Below are 22,827 nucleotides of genomic sequence, written 5' to 3'. Positions count from 1 at the left end.
TAATTTTTAATTTTTTTCTATTTTTAGACAGGGTCTCACTCAGGCCGGAGTGCAGTGGTACAAGGACAGCTCATGCAGTCTTGAACTCCTAGGCTCAAGTAATCCCTCACCTCAGTCTCTTGAGCAGCTGGTGTGTGCCACCACACTCAGCTTATTTTTTAGTTTTTTTAGAGAGTCTCCCTTTGTTGCCCAGGCTGGTCTCAAACTCCTGGCTTCAGGCAGTCCTCCTGCCTCAGCTTCCCAAATGTTGGGATTACAGGCATGAGCTACATGGCCACAATAAACATTTAATTATATGGTTGTAGTTACTCAGATGTGATGGTTTAATAAATATTTAACAGCCAAATTAAGCTTATTAATTTAAAGCTATTCTGTCTTGACAATTATGCAACCTGAGGAAACAGAAGTTGGGGGGGTGGGGGAAGCAAGTCCCTTTTACATGGTATACAAGTGGCATTTTACCCGTTCCAATAATTTCAAGAGCACTGTAAACATGAGAGGAAATATAATCATATTTCATGATCACAAAGACAGCAAAAACAAGGTGGCCATATAACTTTCATGTTATCATGCCTCTGCACAGCCCCTATAGGAAACAGGGAGGCAGAAATTTCTTTCACTGCAACATCCTGTTATTGAAATTTCTCTGAAAACTATTTGCTTTTTTAAAATAGAGAAGCAAATGTTTCGGGATTTTAGACTCTGACATCCCTCTGCTGTCTCAATAAAAGATTAGTTTGTGGTCCTTGCTGCCCCTGTGTTATTTTTGTGGTTTAATACCCTTCATGGTGAAATCAGCTAAAAAACAAAACAAAAAAAACAACTCTCTTCTCTTTCTGTTGGAGTTTTCAGGAGCTACACACTCCTTGGCTGGCTTATGTACTCCAACACAAAGGCAAGGGGCTGCGAGGGCAGGTAAGAGTGAAATCCAATTTATGCAACTTGCTTACTGTGACCTCCAATTTATCCTAGGATTTTGTTATATAAACTTATTTGCATAAGGGTGGCTTACACCCTGTACTGTGTACCTCTGAGAGGGCCAAGACTTGTCTTATTTGTACAGGGAGTTCTCTCACTCATGTGACCTGTCTAGTCCACCTCCATAAAGAAGAAAGACCAAAAATCCCATCTTCAGATTACATAGACATATTTATAGTTAAGACTCCTCGACTAGACATGCATCAATTACTTAAGAGGAGTCTTAACTATAAATACATATACATATATTAGCACATCTTTGCACTTTTTAACTCAATATTTGTTGAGTGCCAATTAAGAGCCAGGGACCATGCAAAGAGCTGTGAAATTAGAAAATTAAGAGACAGGGTCTGCCCTCAAAATAGTCCACTGGTCAGGAGAAAAACACTTTAATATGACGGAAAAACAATCATCATCAAAGTATACATAAACTGTATACATGGTAGATGCACAAAGGAGGGAGGGGTTAGTTGGGGTGTGGCAGATTATTTAGAAAAGTTTCAAAGAATAAGTGAAAGTTAACCAGCTCATAAAGGACTCAGGGTAATACACTGGGACATGAAACAGCATGGAATAGTCAAGGAGTCATGGATTGCTAATATTTTAGGATGACTAAAGTATAGGGGAGATGAAAGAAAGATACGGATGAAAAGGTCAGACTGGAGAAGGCTTAAAAGCAATACTTTTGAAACTGTTGGAGGCTGCTAGGGAACCAAAGTCATTCTTTTGAAAACAAATAAACGGAAAGAATCAAGCACTGTGTTTTACTTTTCTATACAAACTACTGCTGGTTTGGGGGGAGAAAGTAGATAAGGGGCAGTTTCTCTTTATAGGTGAACTCTGGCAGATAAATGAAGAAAGAATGATGGAACAAAAATATCAACATTTCACAATCGCTATTAATGCTTATACAGCAATGAGCATCAATGGTTGCTAACATCATAAAAAAAAAAAGAGACAATCTTATATTATAGGCCTCCTAATAAAAGAATATAATCTACCCATGAGATGGTCTGGCCCAGAAAAACAAAACTAAAACAAACAAAAAAACCTAACATGACTCTGATCATGATTCTAACTTTTGACTATTGACTTACAGAAAATACACCGTGAAGATACTGTCAACAAAATCCAAAACCAGAAATTCTATGACAACCGAGTTTTTCTCCTCTTGTACCTTCATGTGAAAAAAGAGAGATGAGGGAGAACCTATAGATTAAAGAAATGTAATACTTTCACAAATTGCAAGATGTGAACTTTATTTAGATTTCAATACAAACAAAATATAGAGAAAAGAACTTAAGATATTTTGATTCCATTGGAAATTTGTCCAGTGGCTAGATATTTGATGATATTAAGACTTAACTAATTAATTTAGATGTGATCATGGTATTTAGTTCTGTTTTTTAAAAAAGTCCTTATCTTTTAGAGATTCATATTAAAATATCTATAAATGAAATAATATATCTTGGATCTTATTAAAAATCATACCAGGCTAGCAGAAGATGGCACTACACATGAAACAAAACTGACCATCCATTAATAATTGTTGAAGCTGAGTGATGGTCCATGAAGGGTTTACTATTTTGTGTATTTCATGTATACTTGAAAATCTTCATAATGAAGGATTACAAAAAGAAAAAAAAATGTTAAAGAGAATGTGGTACTTAGTCCATACAAGTGCTGCAGTTTTGAAACTATGGAATGTTTCATTAAACTGCCAATTGTGAAGATAATATTTTGAAAGTGACCCATTACACCATCATTTTAACTAGTTGATTTATATCCTTTTGCATATTTTCTTCTAGAATTTGTATTTTAGAAAGTTTTGTAGAGAAGAACCTGAGAAAGGAAAGAGACAGGAGATAGGAAGAACAACTCAAAATCTCCAACCTCAACTGAGTTAATGTGATGAGAATCCAAACTAAGCGCTGAATAGAAGCAGCAGGAGGAGAGAAAGGGAGAGTCACAGACATTTTTGGAGCAAACCTGATAAGGAATCATAACCAAATGAAATAAGATCTGAGGGAAAAGAAATAATTTTCATAGCACCAATCACTACCTAAAATTATAATTTCCTTTTACATGAAGGTAAAGCTCTGCTCCTATCTTAAGCATTGTATTATCCCCAGTGCCCAATAACCCATAATAGTAAGTATTTTTTGAAAAAATATGTTAATAACTGATATTTCTAATTTAGGTTAATAAAAATAGATGGAATATATATTTACCTAATTAGAAAACACAGGAAGGTGTTTTGGGATAATGGGTACAGTTAAATCAGTTAGGGAGTATGCTCACCTGGTAGTAATGTATACATCATGAACTAACATTGTTTTTTTCATTAAATGAGAAACCCAGTATGATAGACAGGATCAGCATGGCAGCTCTACAAGGTCAAGAATCAGGAATCCAGTCCCTTCCTGTTTTTGTGTTCCTCCATACTTTGCATATGCTTCTAACAACGTAGCAGCTAGAGCACCAGCCATCACTTCCAAGTTCCAGGCAAGAAGCAGAAGAGGGAAAGACAAAATGGTACCTGCCAGGTGAGTCAGCTTCTTTTTAAGGAACTTCCCTGTAATTCCCACCTAGTAACTGCCATTTATATCTCGTTAGCCAGATTCAGTCACAGAATAATGTCTAACTGCAAGGAAGGCTGGGGAAACTTTTTTGTTAGGCATATTACTGTTCTAATAAAATAAAAATTCTGTTAGTAAGAAGAATAAGAGGATAATGGATATTGAATAGATAACTAGCAGTGTCTGCAAGAGATACTTTAGAATATGTTGTACCTGGGTATCTGTTCTATTTCAAGTACCTGTTGATCAAATTGTCCAGCTGGTAGCTTTTGAGAATAGTTGGCGTTGAAGAAGATGTAAAAAATATATTGGTAACAGGTGATTGTCCAGGGACCGACTATGTAACAGAAAAGGAGAAACTGAGAATGGCTAACTTAATGGTGGTAGAGGAAGGTCAGCAGGTAAAGGAGACTCACACAGAGTGAGATCAAGGTAGGTATAACAGAGTCAAGGAATCAAGCAAAAAGTAAGTCAAAAGTGCCAATAAGGTCAAAGTCAATGCTTAGGACATGGTTTCTACATTAGGATCTGGAAGGCACTAGTGAACTTTTCCAGTGGTAGTTTTAAGAACAGTTTCAAGAGCAAAAGCCAGACCACAATGGGTTGAGGAATAAGGGAGCTTTTGAGGTGTCCATCAGAGAAAGAAAGGAAATGAAGGTGCCATCGTCTAAAAAGCACCAGAGTTCACTGGAAAGTTGCAGGGAGGTATGTTTGGCCTGAAGGATGACTCATTATATTTGTAGATAGACTAAGGAGAACAATCCAGGACAGACTCAGATACTGAAGAACCTGGAGGGTGGAAGGGAGGAGGATCTGGGTTTCGTCTGCTGAGAACAGCAGTTTGTCCAAGTAAAGGCTTCATTTACACAGGAGTTTTTAAAACCTCTTTCCATGTTTTTATTATGAAACAATACTGAGACTTTTGATTTGCCAGATACCTTAATGTGTCATTTTCTGTTTTGCCTAGTGATTTTTTCCCCCCTGAAATACATCAAGTCATGATTATTCTGGTTGGCAATATCCCAGAGACAATAAAGGATGACCAGGACACAAAGTCTATCAAAATTCTCACCAATTAACTTATATAACATCCTTTGGGATTTGCACCCTACCCTTTTTTAGACAAGACATGAAGCCCTGCAGGTGGAATTCAGCTGGGGATATGGGATATGAGGTTCATTCAATCAACATAGGGGCACAGGCTGAGAGGCTGGACCAAGAGGTCACATCAGCCATATGCCTGACAGGCTTAAATAAGTGTGTAAGGGCTAGTTTTTAAATGGTAACAACTCACTAGGAACCACTTTAAAATGTCCTAGAAGAGGAGAGTTTGGGAAAGTGAGTGAAGGATGTGCGAATCACTGCAAACTGGAAATGATCGATAATGGCATGCCAATTGGGGGCCTGCATCCTAGGGCCCCCTTTAAAAAAAAAAACGAGACCCCTAGGATCTTGGGCAAGTTATTGAACTTGGCTTCCAGTTCTCTTCTGCAAAATTCAAGTTGTTGAATGAGATTTCTGAAGTTTCTTGTTCTAAAAACTCTGTGATTATCTAAATCATGAAATAAATGCTGTATAAAACTGTATGTGATTTCTAAATTTGGTCTTAAACCTTCAAAAAGAGTACCTAAGCCTTGAGAGGTTTTCTAAATAGAGAAGAGAGACCACAGAGCTATTAATGTATCTACAGGCCCAATGAAGATAGAGATGAGTGGCATATAACACACAACCTCCCTCCTTCAAATCTTGTTTTTTGGAGGAGGTAAAACTATGAGGCTCATTGGTTTATTATACAAAACACAGAGGACTATGCATGACTTATCTTTAAAAGGGAGGAAGTGACTTGTTACAAGTCTCTGAAAGTTGATAGACAATGACAGGAGGCTTGGTAAACAACAGTATATGTGCTAGCCCTGTCTGATTCTTAACTAAGATCATCAGATAACCTAGCACTTTAAAATAACCCACCACAAGATCAACAAGTCTGAGGCTCACTTTAAATTAAAATAATGCTGCAAAATAATGTGAACTAGGACACTTGAAAATAGAGTGAATACTTTATATTACTAAAAATGCCCTAGAAATTAGGTCATCTTGAGTAGAATTTATCAGATACTAAACTTTTGTTTTTCAGAAACAGTGTTTCACTCACATTGCCCAGGCTGGAGTACAGTAGCACAATCATGGCTCACTGCAGCCTCAACTTACTGGGCTCAGATGATTCTCTCACCTCAGCCTCCCAAGTAGCTGGGACTACAGGTGTGAACCATTACACCCAGCTAATTTTTGTATTTTTTTGTAGAGATGAGATTTCTCCATGTTGCCCAGACGAGTCTTGAACTCCTAGACTCAAGTTATCCACTCACCTTGGCCTCCCAAAGTGCTGGGATTATAGGTGTGAACCACCGAGCCCAGTCAGATACTAAACATTTTAAACTAAGGTGGACTTTGAGAAAGATTCTGCTTTTATTCCCAATAAAATGAAGCGTTAGGCCAAATAGAAAATGACATTTTAGAAATATATGCAGAAATAAAAACATATTCTGTGGTCATGGATTATAAATCACTAGGTTCCCAGACTGCAGCTTTGCCTCCCAATCTTTACAAGAACCCCTGCCAACATCAGGTCTTCACATAATGCAATTGATAAAATTACCAAACAAAAGCTGACTTCACCTATGACATCATTAATATTTTGCTTGAACTAATACCTGAATGGCAATTTGCATCTATAATAAGGCGAGCATTATTAATTATTAAATCCACATTTTATGGTTCTCTACTACAAAGCTAAACCTGTTTAGTTTTAGTTTTTGATTTTGAAACGGTCTCACTGTATTGCCTATGCTGGAGTGCAGTGATGTGATCATAGCTCACTGCAGCCTAGAACTCCTGAGTTCAAGCAGTCCTTCTGCCTCAGCATCTCGAGTGGCTAGGAGAACAGGCGTGCACCACCACGCCCAGCTAATTTTTAAATTTTTTTGTGGAGACATGATCTCGCCCTGTTGCCCTGGCTGGTCTTGAACTCCTGGCTTCAAGCAATCCTCCTACCTTGGCCTCCCAAAGCACTGAGATTATAGGCTTCAGCCACTGTGCCCAGCCTGTCTAGTCTTTTTATTCCAAGTGTAGACTCCTGTACCACACTTCCTGGGCCACTCCTCCTGAGCCCACAAAGATAATTGACTGGCCAAGTATGGCTATGTTCCAGGACACAGAAGCCCTATCTTCCTTCCTCAGATCCTTCATGAGCATGACCTTTATTTCTTTTATTATAATTTTTTTCTGACATAATCCACCTGGAGATGCATGAGTGCCACCTTTAGATAATACAATATAATATCAATACAATAGGTGGGAGCCCTCGTAGTAACACTGGCCATGTCCTTGGCCCTAGAAATGAGATATATGAAACAACCTAATAAGATAGTACATTAGGGAAAAGTTCCCTCAGACAGACTCTCAGGTACCACAGCTTTTCAGTACTTTCTGCAATTCTGCTTCTCAGAAAATGATATTAGGTTACATAAAGCAAGACTCAATCAGCATTTTAGAAATCATGCCAGAGTCTCCTTTGCATCCATTACTCACACCCAAGTTTCCAAGTACTGTGGCTACATTTTATTTCTTACTCTTCCCTTTTCACCAGAATGTGGCACAACTACCAGATGGTCAGAGGATGTCAGATGATGGGAAAGTTAACATTACTAAATTGTATTTTCTCAAAAATGTTTAGTCAATATCACAGTGGTTTTAATTCGACATGACTTCCCTCTGAACAAGGTTTAATCATCAGTGGTACAATACAACAAGCATGAATTTTGGCATTATTCAGACCTGGATTTGAATTCTTGCTCTGTCACTTCCACCTGTAAGATGAGAACAAAAGCTATCTTACCTATTGTATAGATTAAGTAAGAAGATGTAAAATAAAAGAGTCCTGCACATGTCTACCATGGAGGGAGTAGAGTTCAAGAAGGTTTCTTTCATTCCCAGTAAACCAGTTTGATAAATTAACTGCAGGAATTTATTTATGCGATTCTTCTTCATTCTCAGAGAGGATAACACAAACTATTTACACAATTTGTCATCAATTGTTTGTGTTTTTTTCCAAGTTGTTTCCTCTTATCAAGAATGCCTTCTGGCCAGGTGTGGTGGCTCATGTCTACAATCCCAGCACGTTGGGAGGCCAAGGAGGGTGGATCACCTGATGTCAGGAGTTTGAGACCAGCCTGGCCAACACGGTGAAATCCCGCCTCTACTAAAAGTACAAAAATTAGCAGGGCATGGTGGTGCACGCCTGTGGTTCCAGCTTCTTGGGAGGCTGAGGCAGGAGAATTGCTTGAACCCGGGAGGCAGAGGCTGCAGTGAGCCGAGATTGCACCACTACACTCCAACCTGGAGAACAGAGTGAGACTCCACCTAAAACAAAAAAAAACAAAAAAAAAAGAAAAAAAGAAAAAAAAGCCTTTTCCTGTAGCCCCAGCAGCTACTTGGGAGGCTGAGGCAGGAGGATCACTAGAGCCCAGGAGCTTGAGACCAGTCTGGGCCATATAGTGAGACCCTGTCTCAAAAATAAATAGAAAGTCTTCTCCCACTGACCCCACACCCTCATCTCTACTAATTCATGCCTCTTTCCTTCAAAGACCAGCTTAAATTCTAACTTTGTACTATCTGGACCACCTCATGCAGTGCCTGTACATAGGAAGTACCTACCACATACATATTTTTAAGCGTTACTGGACATTATTAGAGTAATCAAGGAATATTACAAACCATTAAACACATCTAGAAGAAAATGTTTTTTATAACTTAAAGTGATATGATAGTTTATCATACTTAAAAAAATAGGAGTGTCACATAATAAAGCAAAGGTCAGCAATTTATTTTTTAAAAACCAGTACTGTGATTCTAAGCACTGAGGTCTCAAACCAGGGCCACTCTAGTAATTTCTTTCTTTCTCTATTTATTTAAAGTAATACCTGAGGCCCCCATATATGTATTTTCCTTCTATGACCGTGAAAGGCAAGAAAATTACCTTTTCTGTGTCACAGATTCTGAATATTTCTTCCTATCCCTGTACTCCCACATCCCTAACCTTTATATTTTCAGAATTCAAAGATAAAAGTGTTGTCTTCAAACATTTTAGTAAATGCTTCTCCATATTATCCTGCTTAATAGAAGGATCTTTGACTTTATCTGGGAATATATCACTGCACAATTACCTTTGGTGACCTAAGGAAGCTGCTTAGGGGTGATTTTTCTTTGTGGACCTTGACACTGCTTGCAAAGTTTACAGTCATAAATTGTAACCCTCTGAGAACAATTTCTCAAACTTGGTTAAATAATTACATAGACACCAAAAGAAAACAACCCTCTACTCCTACCATTGCATTATCTTGTCTCCTAATTCAAAGAAAGCACAGCCTACATTTTGAATAACTTAGAGAGGTTATAACATGAATTTACAAAATGTAACTAGAAAATTCAGAAAGGAGTCTCCAAACTGGAGGACACCATTTGTTATTTGGTGGCATCTTCTGGGAAAGGTTGATATTGCAGCTCAGCTCTGTGAAACATAAATTCTCTTGCAAAAGCACATGGGAAAAACTCTGGAAACAGAAAAATAATCCTGATGATATAGTACAATAAGGTGCAATCTAGACCCAAGAGAGTCAGTTTTATTTTAAGTGAGGATGTATAAGAAGCTAGAGGCTCCTGGATGTTTCACAGCTCTTCCCTCAATCCTGGCTCTGCATGCCAAATCCACCTATGAGGACAACCTGTCACCTCCTGAAGGCCACTGGTAAAGCCCAAACCAATAGGTCAAAGAAACAGGATTCATATGGGGGACAATATGAGATATTCAAGGCTTTCCCAGCAGCACTGCCAACTTCATGAAGCACACCTCTACAATTTTAGTATGAATCCAAGGAAGAATAAGATTTGTTTTATCACCAACCTCCTCTTAGGTAGGTACACTACCTACCAAGTGGGTTCAAATCCTAGCTCCATCACTTTTAAAGATGGCAACCTTGGGGAAGATTCTTCATCTTGGAGCCTCAGCTTCTTCATCTATAAAACGGCAATAATAATAATAATAATAATAATAATAATAATACCTATTTCATAGAGCTGTCTCGAGGGGTGAATGAGTTAAATCATGTTAAGTACATAGAAGGGTGACTAACACAGACTAAACACTCAAGTTTAGCTATGGCTATAAGGCATCTCTGTGGTATGGTAATGCTAGTCTTGCAGAGGCCATGTTGAGTCCCATTGTTGGCTTTATGTCTAAAGATGACAAATGGGATAATTCCATCAAATGTATAGGTCATAAAGCAAGAAACAATAATGCATTGAATAGGTGATGTAGCTCTCTTAAAGAAGGCTCACAGAATTTATTGGAAGAGAGATTCTGGCTCAATACATGTCAGTGGAAATGCTGAGTTTTGCCAATTGTTGATGACAACCAGCTTTGCAAAGATAGAGCCCCTGTGTATTCACAACCTTCTGCTACCCAAGGGCTTCTAAGGAATTACTTAATTTAAGAACTGAGATACCACACTGGGCCTAGTATCTACTGAAACACGGAAACAAAAAGGCCTCTGTTTTTCTTTTTTTTTAATCTCCTTTTTAACTGCTTTTTTCAAATAAACCAGGAATAAGGATGAATAAATGAACAGCTGGTTGGCAAGGCTGCCTCCTCCTCAGTGTGATCACACCCAACACAGAAAAAAAAATGCGTTAGAAAATAGGGACAGGTGAAATATCTCCATGCACCCAACAAAGTTAACTTTTGTCTGGTAATTTCAATTAATGTTCCATATTGAGCAGAATTTACCAGAGGAAGAACTGTAACCCTTCAGGTATTTTTACCTCCAGTTATAAAACACAGAAAACAGGAGCCTCCAATGAGAACCTGCCCCCTGGAGAGCCAGGGCAGCCCTTTAATGAATGGCCTCTCCAGCTGCTCCCTCACCATACTTACAGACTTTACAGCTCTTGCATGTGCTGGAATTACAAGTCATTAAAAAGCCACTTTGAAAACACAATAAAGACCTTCTTCTCTGACTGCAACAACCTTCCATCACATAAAAACCTAAGGCCAATGCTTCAACAGCAGGACGTTTACTACCAGCTCCAGACAGCTTAAGCAGGGCAATGAACAGGGTGGGGCAGGAGGAAATGAGAAACAACAAAAGAAGGGAAGTTTTTTTTTTTCCTTCTTCGTTTTTTTCTTTTTGAAAGAAATTTCTGGTAAGGTGATTTAAAGCATTTATCCTGCATCGGAATCACCATCCACTCTTGGGAAAAATGCTGCCATCTGATGAGATTTTGTTTTTCTCCTTCAAGAAGGTTTTCGCCAAGAAAACCCCTTGGTAAGCTCCAACTATCAAAAGACATGACTGAAATGTCTCTTCTCATGCTGCAGGCTGAAGGATGTAACATTTTGCCAAATGTAATTTGTCCATTTTCAGGGAAAGATCATTAAAACTTTTTACTTCTTCACTTTAAAATTATGATTAAATCCTCAAAGTAAGGCAAGAAAGAGGAAGGCAATGATAAGAAAATTACCACCATAACTGAATCTGATCATACATGGTTATTTCAATTTTCATTTACTTTTTTTTCCTCCTCTGCTGTGAATACCAAACGTCTTCATATCAGAAGACAAGATCAACTCTATACACTTCTCTTCAGGAGCAAAATTATATGAAAAACAAAAACAGGTGAATTACAGAAGAGGTGAAAGATATTTGGTTTTTCCCCTATTATCAATTAAAGCTTAAGCAGGTTAATAAAAAATACAATTATAAACCTTTAGTTGACACTGATACACTCCCTTTGCAGCTGTTAGTGTCAGTCACCAGTCACTTACCTACTAAACAGTAAGTACAGTGGAACATTATGTACCCCAAAGAGATGAACTCCTAAACCAGGAACCACTGTACTCTAATGGGAATAGCCTCAGTTCTTGAATGTAAAATATTCTTAACAGAAACATTTCCCTATCATGCTTTCTGTATTTGCTACATGCTCACCCACTATAACACAGTCCTTCTGCCTGTCTACCTTATCCAAGCCCCTACCAAATTCTTCTGTAGGGGAAAATTACTGACAAACTTTCATGTGACAGTATTAGATCTCTTTATGAGAAACATTTCAATAATCACAAAATGTATTTAAAAATTATTCTTTCAGTTATATTAACAGTAACTCAAGATAAATCATTTCTTAGGATATTTTAACAGCAATAGCAAAAAACAAAAGTGAAAAAACAAAAATCTACCAAGTGCCTACCCAGTGCAGTACTTGGTACGTTCTTGTCCTTTATCTCATTTAATTAAAAAGCTGAAAGATCTGAGAAACTTTGGCTTATCTTTCAGCTTCAAACTTAAGACTTTTTATCTTGTATTTTTACATTGATCATGTAGCAGAACCATATCAACATCAAGACCACACACCTTGTGACGACAAAATTCAGAGCAAAGTGACAAAAGACAAAATTCAAAACAAAGTGGCTTAGAGTACCAAATATTGCAGCATATAAACCCACAACCTTGAAAAAGGACACCAGAGTTCTGCAAGAGAAAAAATCTTGAGTTTGAAAGAGAAAAAATCTCTTTCAAAGCTACAGGTTATATAGGTACCCAGAAGTCAAGTCATATATAGCAATAGCTAACTAACATTTTTTTTATTAGTGTGTTAACGTTTCACCCACATTGATTTATTAAATTTTCAACAATAATCCTACAAAGAAGATACTATTATGATCTCCATTTTATAAAAGAGGAAACTAAGAAACAGAGAAAGCTAAATTATTTGCCCAAGATCACTGGTGGCACTGAAATTTAAAACACAGCCTGTCTGACACCAGACGGCAGAATTCTGATTACCTATCTACCTACCTTTCACTTATCAACAAATAAGTGATCGATCCCTAAACACCAGCCAGACATACAAACCATGGATGTCCAACTTCTTTCTCTCTTCTCACTTACAAAGGATACAAAAATCTTACCAAAAAGGACCATATCAGTTAATAATCTAAGCTTCCTAACCCATCTTAATACTACTGACATTTTTATATAAAACCTGAGTAGAATTTGATTCTAGAAAAGGTTCTTTAAAATGTTCATCTTTTTAATTATAAGACCTATACTGAGGCGAGATGTTTTCTTTATAGACATACTAGACAAATAATCATTTTCCCCAGCCTTCCTTATTCTTCAAATTCTTCCGATTTATTTGTGTCTTTTTTCTGTTTCCAAAGTCCATGATCTCTGCCCATTATGTCTAAAACCACCCATCACCCCATGTCCCACAAATGAATACCAATCTGGCTCATATTCAAATAATAAAACTGGAAAGGACCTTAAAGAGATCAGGTCATCTAATCACACTCACTCAGAGGCAGACACACAACTAGGACAATGTGCACAGTCCCCCCTGAAGTTGGGCCTGCCCCAAGCTACCAAGTCAATTACTGGCCAAGGTTACAGGGGATACTTGTAATGGAGAGCGGTAGCAGTCCATAGCTTAGTGCTCTCCATTACAAGTGTCCCCTGTTCCTTTTGTCTTGCTGGCAGGAGGGATGCCAGGTAGGAGACAGTCCAAACAAAGCCTGTCTTTTCTACTGGATAAATGGAATTTCAATTCTCTCTCACCTTCCTTTGCTCATAGAAAGGCCTTTGGGTTCATGGTTTACATCACATCACTTTTGTTAATTCTCTTCTGTTACGCTACCTACTTTTCAAGTATTGAACCAATAGCAACAACAATAAAACCATTACTAGTACCAGAAGACTAATAAGGAAAGTACGGTTGTTGGGTTTTATACACAAATAGTACCTGAAAGTCTTTACAGGCTTTCTCAGCAATGCTATGCAGAGTACATTACAAACACTACTATTGTAATCACTGGATTTGTGGCTCTAATATGTCACATACCATTTTGAAAATTTACTACCTACTGTAAAGTTTTCCAATTCTAACTCTTCATTCCAGAAGACTTTTCAAGGTACACCTTTGAATAAATACATCAAAGTGAACAAGAATTTTATCAAAAGAAAGACATACTTTATAAATCATATATAAATGGGAGGGAGCAAGAGGCAGACAAAAGGAGAATAAACAAAATTACCTAAAGAGGAAGACCATCTGTGTTTCATGTAGAAAGAGCTTTCAATGATGCTTTATGAACGCCATTTGGTCTTCTCATAAATCGGCAAACATTCTAAAAAGGTGCCTTTCAAAATTTTGACCACTATAAGAAACACACACACCTTCTCTGAAATAAAATTTTCATAAGCCATTACTTACCCATACTAATTATAATGTTTTCTGATTTTTTTAATGCTAGTGATATGTTAAATTTATTTCATAGCTCACTAGTGAATCACAACCCATGATTTGAAAACCTCTATACTAGAAGAATTGCAATGTGTTAGAATATAAAAAGGCAAAGTTGCAAAATTTGACAATTTTGATTGACTAATCACAACCCAACAGCATTTCAGGGTGATTTGAAACAAAAGTCAAACACACAAAAAAAAGGTCCAAGTAACATCTGCATTAAGAATAAGCTTCGAGTTAAGAGGAAAGGTAAGAAGCAAAGAAGGAAAAATAAATACTTGAGATATTGGAACAAACATATTCAACTCTCATCTCCATTTCATAAATTATGACAATAAAGCCTTTACCAAATACTGGAACAAATTTTCCCAACGTCCGGTATTTTATATGCTACTGTCCTAATCCGATCTTCTACTAAAATTTTGAGATTAGCTATAGAGAGTAGGGAGATCTGTGGACCACTGGGGATCAGTGTCAGCACCATGTCCTGACCCTGACTGGCTTTCTACCCAGAACAGTACAAACCAGGGACAGCAAATCTGCTACTATGCCCTCCTAGCCTTTGCCAGCATTTAAACTACAGACATATGTGGGCAGCCCAAGGGACAGAAAGAAAAGTATTCTAAGATTGCCAGTTATTTTTAGCCAGATAGCTTCCTTGACCATTGCCTAGAAATACGGTCAAGCCAATGTAACGAGATTATTGGGACTGATCATTACTAATAAGTAACCGAAAAAAGGCCAAAATTAGAAAAAATAGGAAAGTAAAGAGATAACTTCAAAGTAATGTTTATTCTTCAAAAACGTTATCAAACACTTTTGAATTAGTAACAACCGTGTCACTAGAAGTGTAAGGTTTATTACAGAGGTTAAAATAGATAATCTGAAAATCGCTTCCACTGCTGAAAATCTGTAATTGTTAAGTTTAAACCCCAATATCAAAAAACACCTTTTAGGGGAATTAGATGGTCAGATGCTCTCTTAGGCATCCACAAAGGATAATCCTACCCATTAGCAAAAACTTGTAGTGAAGATCACATACCCCACCCCTTCCAAATCAATGGCTAAACAATCAAGAAAAAAATTAAATATTCTCTTTTCAAAATGCTACTGCCTGGTTTTACAGGTATACACAAATGTCAAAATTTATCAAATTATACATTTTAAATATGTGTAGTATATTGTTACATCATTTTGCCTCAATAAAACTGGTAAAAAGAAAAATACTATAACCAGCCTTCTATCAACATAAACATGCTACTTCATTCCAATGATCAAAACACCAACATTATAGCCCTAATATTTTCTAAGTTTCTCTTTAAATTTATTTTCTCTTGTATTCAAGTTTTATTATTCTTCTGATTTTCCTAAATCATCACTCATTGGAAAGCATAGATACCAAGCTTTGATGAGCACCGAAATTTTCTGCTGCTATTCAAATGACCCATTGTAATGCTATGGAAGTATCTTCCCTTTAACAACTTAAATAACAGCCTAAAAATCTGCAGATTCCTTAACGACTTCATTTCTTCCTTCCCATTAGTTAAGGAAATGCATTTCTAGGCCAGATCTACCTCTGTGCTACCACTTTACAGCTCAGCATTCATTTTCTTCCCTCATTCTTTATTACGAAGCTATCCGAAATAAAATCTGAAAATAAGGGAAAGGAAGAAAGCCAGTAAGAACTACTCACATCAGATTTAGAGGATATATTCTCCTCCACATCTGAATCATTGGGATCCACAATATCATCAAATGGCGGTAACGTTGATTTCTTCTTCTCTGATGTCTCACTTTCAATTTTGACCTTTCCCATCTTGACATGAGATTTATCTTTTATCTGTTTTTTGTCAGCAGAACAAGTGAGTATCAGTGGTGGTGCACTAGAAAAACTTTTAAATAAAGCCTCTGAGCTACTCTTTTTCCGTTTTTTGGCTGAGAGTTCTTCAGAATCTGAAATGGGTGGCCTTTTACTAGGAGCCTTCTTATCTTGTCCACTGGTAATGGTGAGTAAGTTACTGTCTGGTTTTGGCTCTTTTGACATGGGTTTAGGTTCCTTGAAGGCCATCTTAGGAACTATTTTCTCTTCTTTCAGTGGTTTATTTTCTTTGGGTTTCTTAGAGGATTCTTTGGAAGATTTGTTGTGATCCCTGGAAGGTTCTTTGAAGGCACTTTTATGTTCTCTGGAGTCTTTAGAAGGTTTTTCCTTGTGCTCCTTCATTAATTTGTGAGGCTTTGAAAAACTGGTACTACTGCTGCTGCTGCTGCTGCTACTGCTGCTGCTGCTGCTGCTGCTGCTGCTGCTACTGCTGCTGCTACTGCTGCTGCTGCTGCTGCTGCTGCTGCTACTGCTGCTGCTGCTGCTGCTGCTGGTATGAATACTCCTATTAGGGTCCTGCAAAAAGGGGAGAAGAAAATGAAACTCTCAAAACTAAATAGCAATGAAGAGTCAAAAGAGATCTACATAAAATGATCCTTCTTTGATTCCTCTCAAGCTCTCATTAAAATACCAAAAATATTTTAATATAAACCAAAAACCACAATATAACAGGTGAGAATAGTGTATGCGAGAAACAGGTGAGAGTAGGTTATTATCAAAGAATTTAATGAGGAAAGCTGTTTTCTTAATCATCTGAAGCATGGAGTTTTAAAACATTTCAATTCAACAAATGTTAACTACTGCTTGTCCTAGAAGATACAAGGATGAATAACACATGGCCCCCACTCTTAATAACTATGACGTATCTATGATTGATAGTTGTTGACAACCAAAAGACGGGAACTATTTAATTCTGTTGGGAGCATGGGGCGAAGAATAATTCAAAAATTCATAAAGTAACATCTGAATTAGGTCCTGGAGGATAAAGAGGTAATTACTAGAATGAAAAGAATGGAAAGGTACTTAAGAGACCAAGGACCAGAATAAATTAAAACAACAGGAAGCAAAGCACAGATTGTATTTGGGGAACAACACCCAGCTATAGAACAAGATTGAGAAGGAGGCAGAAAAACAGCCCAGCTTCACATAATAAGGTCAGATTACATTAAATTTCAAATGGCTTTGCAATATAAGGAATCATAAAATCCCCCCCAAAAGAAATAAAGTAATTCTCAATTTGAGATGAAAAGCAATTATTTTTATGCTGTATAAAATTTCATCAGTTAAGAACTGTATCTCTCACCCACTAGGAAAAATAAAAGGAAGTTAATAGAACAAAGATTTCACCTAACCATCAAATGGACTAGAAAGTCTTTAGCAATTACTGTATTTCGATCATGAGAAAAGAGGTAATTGCTGCCTATTTCATTTTAAACGTGATCAATTTTTCCACTCATATAAACATATCAAAATATATAACCTATATATAATCTTTCTGTTTAGGAACAAAATCTAAGTCCATACTTACCATATTTGTGAACCTCTACCATTAATAGTAAGAATAAGAAACAGAGTAGATCCTGGACATGCAAAAATCCACATCAATACTAAAAGAAGAGCTCTTTCTTGCTTACTTCCACCTCCTAATGGAACCAAAGACAAATAAATGTCCAGATTTTCAACTGGAATTTACATCTTCAGGCTTGCTTATTATCTTTCACCTTAACTCACCCACTTAAGCCAATGATATGTAAACCAATCCTATATTCCTTAACTATCTAGCATGACACAGGACAGTAAGCAAGCAGGGGTATGCTTTTCACTAAAATGAACAATCTACTTATTGGGTCTATGCAAAAACAAAACAACAAAAAATATATACATAGGTACATGTATAAGCATCACAAAGTAATATCCAAATGAAAACTTATTGTTCTATATTAGTAGAAAAGTATTTTTTGGTTTCTTAATAAATTTTTTTTGTCTCATTTGCTCAACAACAAAATGACATATAACAAAATTATTCCATTTATTTTCTGGAGTGGTTTCAAAATTCTAAACTGAATGAAGTTACTAAGCAAAGACTTGTTTTTATGCACCAAATTAGATAATTCTTTAGAAAACATCATAATCTGAGATTTAAAAGGAAAATTCTAAAGATAGGATTCATATTACTAAAATTTCATTATTTTATAAATTTTATTATATTTCCTGTCATGTTAAGCAATACTATGAATAATTAATATAAAGTATAATGGACAAACTAAATTAAGGAAGAACATTTTGAAATCTCATATCCTTGAGTTTTTTTCAACTGGCTTGTTGACTTACTGAATTTTGAAAATTTGCAATCAGTATTCTAATTATGGCTCTAGAATACTCAAGTATCACTGTTTAATATTCAACCTATATGAAGTATTACACACATACTTTGTAAGTAAGTTTTAAAAGCATACAATTTTGAACCTACCAACATATTTCTAATGTTAAGTATTAAAAAACAGCAACATTCCAGCACCAGGAAGGACAATAAAACTTCTGTATAGATCCTTCCATGATATATTTTTAAAATCCTTCTTTAGAACAAACTGGAATTCTTTAATTCAGGGTACACATTGGTATCTGACACAGCTTCTTGTGTCATAAAAAAGTTAAGTTCCTTTTTTAATTACATGCATATAATGCTAGGTACAAAACTCTAGAAATATATCTTTTTATAATGTTTTACTTCTCATGTTGGTCTGGGTATTGAATGTCTACTATTACCTTTTTATCCACTCAATAAATCTTGGTACAAGCAAGTGACTCAGACATTCTTGTTCTTTCCTTTTTTGTAATTACCACCTCAAAAATCTTTAAGCTAAGAGAACAAAAGAGGACAAACACATTCCATAACAATGTCTTAAATAAAATTTAAAAAATAAAAGGAGAGAGAGCAGTTTTTAAAGCAGCATTTTCTTTGGCCTGGGCCCATGACAAATGTCAAAGTTCAAATATATTGTCATCAGTCTCCATGTTTGTACATGTAGTAAATGTAAAACAGTAGCTCAGATACACAGCCAGACATTAAATTGTCACTGACACAGATTAAAAGCTTTCACTGATTTTCAGCCTATCTATCTGATATTTTTATATATATTATATATTTATATATATATATATGGGGGTCTTGTCACCAGTCTCCGTGTTTGTACATGTAATAAATGTAAAACAGTGGCTCAGATACACAGCTAGGCATTAAATTGTCACTGACACAGATTAAAAGCTTTCACTGATTTTCAGCCTATCCGATATTTACATATATTATATATAAATATATATTTATTATATATAAATATGTATATTTGATACATTATATATAATATATATGGGGGTCTTGTCACTGGCTTTTTAAATTTTTCAATTAACCATTAACCTCAACATTAAGTACCACTGAGCAGCACAGACTAATTACCATTCAATGTAAAGTTTACACATGTATAATTCAAATTCTCTTCGCCTGAGGCTGATTAGGACAAAGTGAATATCAAGCAATCTAACACAGACAGCATGTGTGCATAATTCAAATCTCAAATATTTAAGGCAAATGATTGTTTAAACATAAATATACATATATTTGCACTAACTTTACAACCTGTGACTATAGGATACAATATTTTCTCTCATCTATTCAGATTGCACTGAATGCTTCCTTGTTTTAATTTTTTGGAACAGAATGGGTATCTTTAATGTTTAATCTCTTCTAATACTACTTGTCAGCAACTCAAGTAGAGGACTTAAGAAAAAAATCAGAACTACTGGCCAGAATAAGGTTTTCTGATTATATGTGGCTTTTAGTTTCCGTGTTACCTCCATGTCTACTTCTAAGAACCACTGACAACTCATAGCTGATTCTTGGCTTCTGTTTCTTCCCGCTGGCTATCCCTCTTATTTTTGGTCTCTGTTCTACTTTAACTGGCTTCTGTCTTGTGAAAGATTTTCAGATCAATCATATTTTGTTCAATGAAATTTGCATATAGACAAACTCTCCCAGAAGAGTTTTACTTATCAAAACCAACAAACTCTCCTAGAAGTTTATTTGTTCAAACTGCATTTTTACAAGGACACTTCCTAAAAATTGTAGTGTGGTCCAAGAGGTTATGCATATGTAGGGGTAGGAAAAACCATGATAGTCAAAGGTAAGGTTCCAAAATACAAGTCTCCTCTAAAATGTCATTAAACACACAATGAATAACACAGAGGGATGACAAGCCATCTGAAACTACAAATAGCTTTGTGCAGTGGCAGGATCATAGCCAATGGGGTTTATGCGAGGCACAATTACTGCTAACTGAAACTACGAATGGAGTATTAAAATTCAGAATTCTGGCATCAGGGGAGGCCTTGAATTTGATTTACTTTTCCCACTTCAATCCCAAATCTAACCCCATTTATGTCTCTTGAACTAGTCAGCTCTGGGGGTAGCAGGCAGTGGCCTGAAGAATGTGGCCACGGGCTTCTGGGCATCTTGAGAAAAATAATTGGTGCAGGATTTGCTCTGCTTGACTCAAAAGAGTTTATTTGTTTTTTTTAGAGATGTGGTCTTGCTGTGTTGCCCAGGCTGGAATGCAGTGGCTATTCACAGGCATGATCACTACATGCTACAGCCTGGAATTCCTGGGCTCAAGTGATCCTCCTGCCTTGGACTCCCAAGAAACTGGGACGACAGGTGCACATGCCACCATACCCAGCTTCCAGGAGAGTTTCACACACACAAGTATGGCCAGCCTTCCCAGCACTGAGAAGGTACTTGATACAGGAGGAGAGTCTGCTCTTAGGGCTGCAGAATGTAAGGAGATCAGAAGGAAGGCACAGAATCCTCTAGGTGTATAAACAAGAAATAGATAATATGCTTGCTGCTACTGTGCAGGTTGAGATGCCTGTACCTTTCATCACTTACAGAATTACAACAGCCTAAAGTCCCCTAACAGCTCAACTTCAACCCCAATGCACATATAAGTGACATACTTAAGGGTGAGAGGAAATAGGAGGAAGCAGATCTAACAGATTTTCTGGAGGAGAAAGATGAAATATTGAGGTCAAAAGCAGTATGACTACTTAAGGAGAATCAAGTAAAGTATAGAAAATAACTTCTAGAAAAAAATGTTTAATTAAAAACTAAAATTTAAATATTTATATTCTCAAGCTGAATAATTCAGTAGATAAAGTAGAAGATCGATGCTAACTGGCAGTATAAAAGATCAAATGAATGAAATTTCAAAGCACAAAGTAAAAATACAAAGCGATGAAAATCATAATGGGAAAAGAGAAGAGCCTTGAATGGATCAAGGAAATCTAACATACAGCCGTAAGAAGAGTTCCAGAAAGAAGAAAGAGAAAAGACAGAAGAGGTAATAATTAAAGTAATATGGAAAAAAATTTTCATAAACTAAAGAGAGAGCTGAATTACAATCTCACAGAGCTCTCTGAGATCCAGGCAAAGATAATGAGAAATGACGCCCAGGGAAAATCACACTACAATTCCTATACTTTAAAACAAAAAAAAAAGAAAAAGAAAAAGAAAAAAAAAACCTGACAAGTATCCAGAAAGAATAATTACTTAAAATTGAATAATAATTAAACTCACATTGTGCTTCTCATTTGTAATACTGAAATCTAGAAGAAAGAACAGTAACATTCAGACAGCTGGGAGAAAAAGAAGTAGAACCCAAATATCACACACACACAGTCCGTTGCGAAAGAAGTATTTGCCAAAATTTAAGAATTCAAATAGCACATCAACCACTGTCCCTGCCAAAGGAAAGGACTTGAGAAAAGAGTCTAGTCAAACAATAACTGAACCAGAAACGTTTTATGTGTGGGAAGGGGAAGAAATGAGGCATACAATGTATCTTGCACAATATACAGATTTAAATCTAAATGAAAAACTGTAATGTAAGTCCTCAACATGAATTCCTGACACAGAAAAGTCTAACAATCTGGACCTAAACAACTAAATTATTTCCACAGAAATTTAGGAATGAAAGAGAAGGATTAGGGTGTCAAGGTGAAAGAAAGTGCTAGTATCTTTTTTCATGTTAAAGTGGAAGAAAAATTGGATTATGAGCAATTAGAAAGGAAGGTGGTCAATTATTAAATGGAAAAGCGCAGAACTGTCACATAAACAAAGGGAAAATGGAAAATGAATATCAACTTGAAAATATAGGCAAAATTAAGAAAAGTGAAAAAAGTCACAAATATGAATAATGAACAAGGTGAAAAGACAGTAAATAAGATCAAGTATAACTTAGAATAAAAATGAAAGAACTGAATTCTCCCTCTGGAAAATAAACTGTCAGACTGGGCTAAAAAGACAAAGATCAGATAAAGGCTGTTACAAGAAATACTTAAAATCAATTGATTGAAAAAAGTTTAAAATAATGGGGTGGGCAAAGAAATATCAGCTAAATGCCCCCAAAAGAAAGTTTGAGAGCTAGATTAATATCAGATCATGTGAAATTCAACGTTGAGAGTACCAAATAGGATAAAAAATGTAAAAATCTAAATTATATAAAGCAAAAGGTATTTAATAAGAAGATTTAAAATACTTAGTTAAATGAGAAATCAATATATCTGTCATAAATTGACAGATCTCATAAAACACAATGAATACAGACACAGTATAACTGACCAAAACAACCCACATGCTCATTTAATAATTATACATAGAACTTTTCTATCTCTCTTTTTTTTAATACTTTAAGTTCTAGGGTACATGTACACAACGCGCAGGTTTGTTACATATGTATACATGCGCCATGTTGGTGTGCTGCACCCATTAACTCGTCATTTACATTAGGTATATCTCCTAATGCTATCCTTGAATAAAGTTTAGAAGTTTTATATGTATCCATAGAACACTGATAAAAATCAATCATAAGGTAACATAAGCTTTAAAACATCTCTTTTAAAATGTTTGTATAGATTACATTGGCTGACTCTACTCCAAGAAAATTAGAAAATTAGGCCAGGCGCAGTGGCTCACACCTGTAATCC

General features: G+C 36.2%; 1 protein-coding gene across 2 annotated transcripts in view; it reads right to left on the bottom strand.

Annotated features, from left to right (window-relative positions):
• MLLT3 (MLLT3 super elongation complex subunit) overlaps positions 1 to 22,827 on the bottom strand; it is a 276,492-nt gene that overhangs the window by 53,310 nt on the left and 200,355 nt on the right. For both annotated transcript variants that reach the window (XM_054501809.2, XM_063650503.1), the window contains exon 5: positions 15,607 to 16,308. In XM_054501809.2, coding sequence (XP_054357784.1) covers positions 15,607 to 16,308 — 702 coding nt within the window. The remainder of the gene's footprint in view (positions 1 to 15,606; positions 16,309 to 22,827) is intronic.

This window comes from Pongo pygmaeus, chromosome 13 (genome assembly GCF_028885625.2).
Source record: "Pongo pygmaeus isolate AG05252 chromosome 13, NHGRI_mPonPyg2-v2.0_pri, whole genome shotgun sequence".
Taxonomy (NCBI): domain Eukaryota; kingdom Metazoa; phylum Chordata; class Mammalia; order Primates; family Hominidae; genus Pongo; species Pongo pygmaeus.
This window is presented reverse-complemented; position numbering and strand designations above follow the sequence as displayed.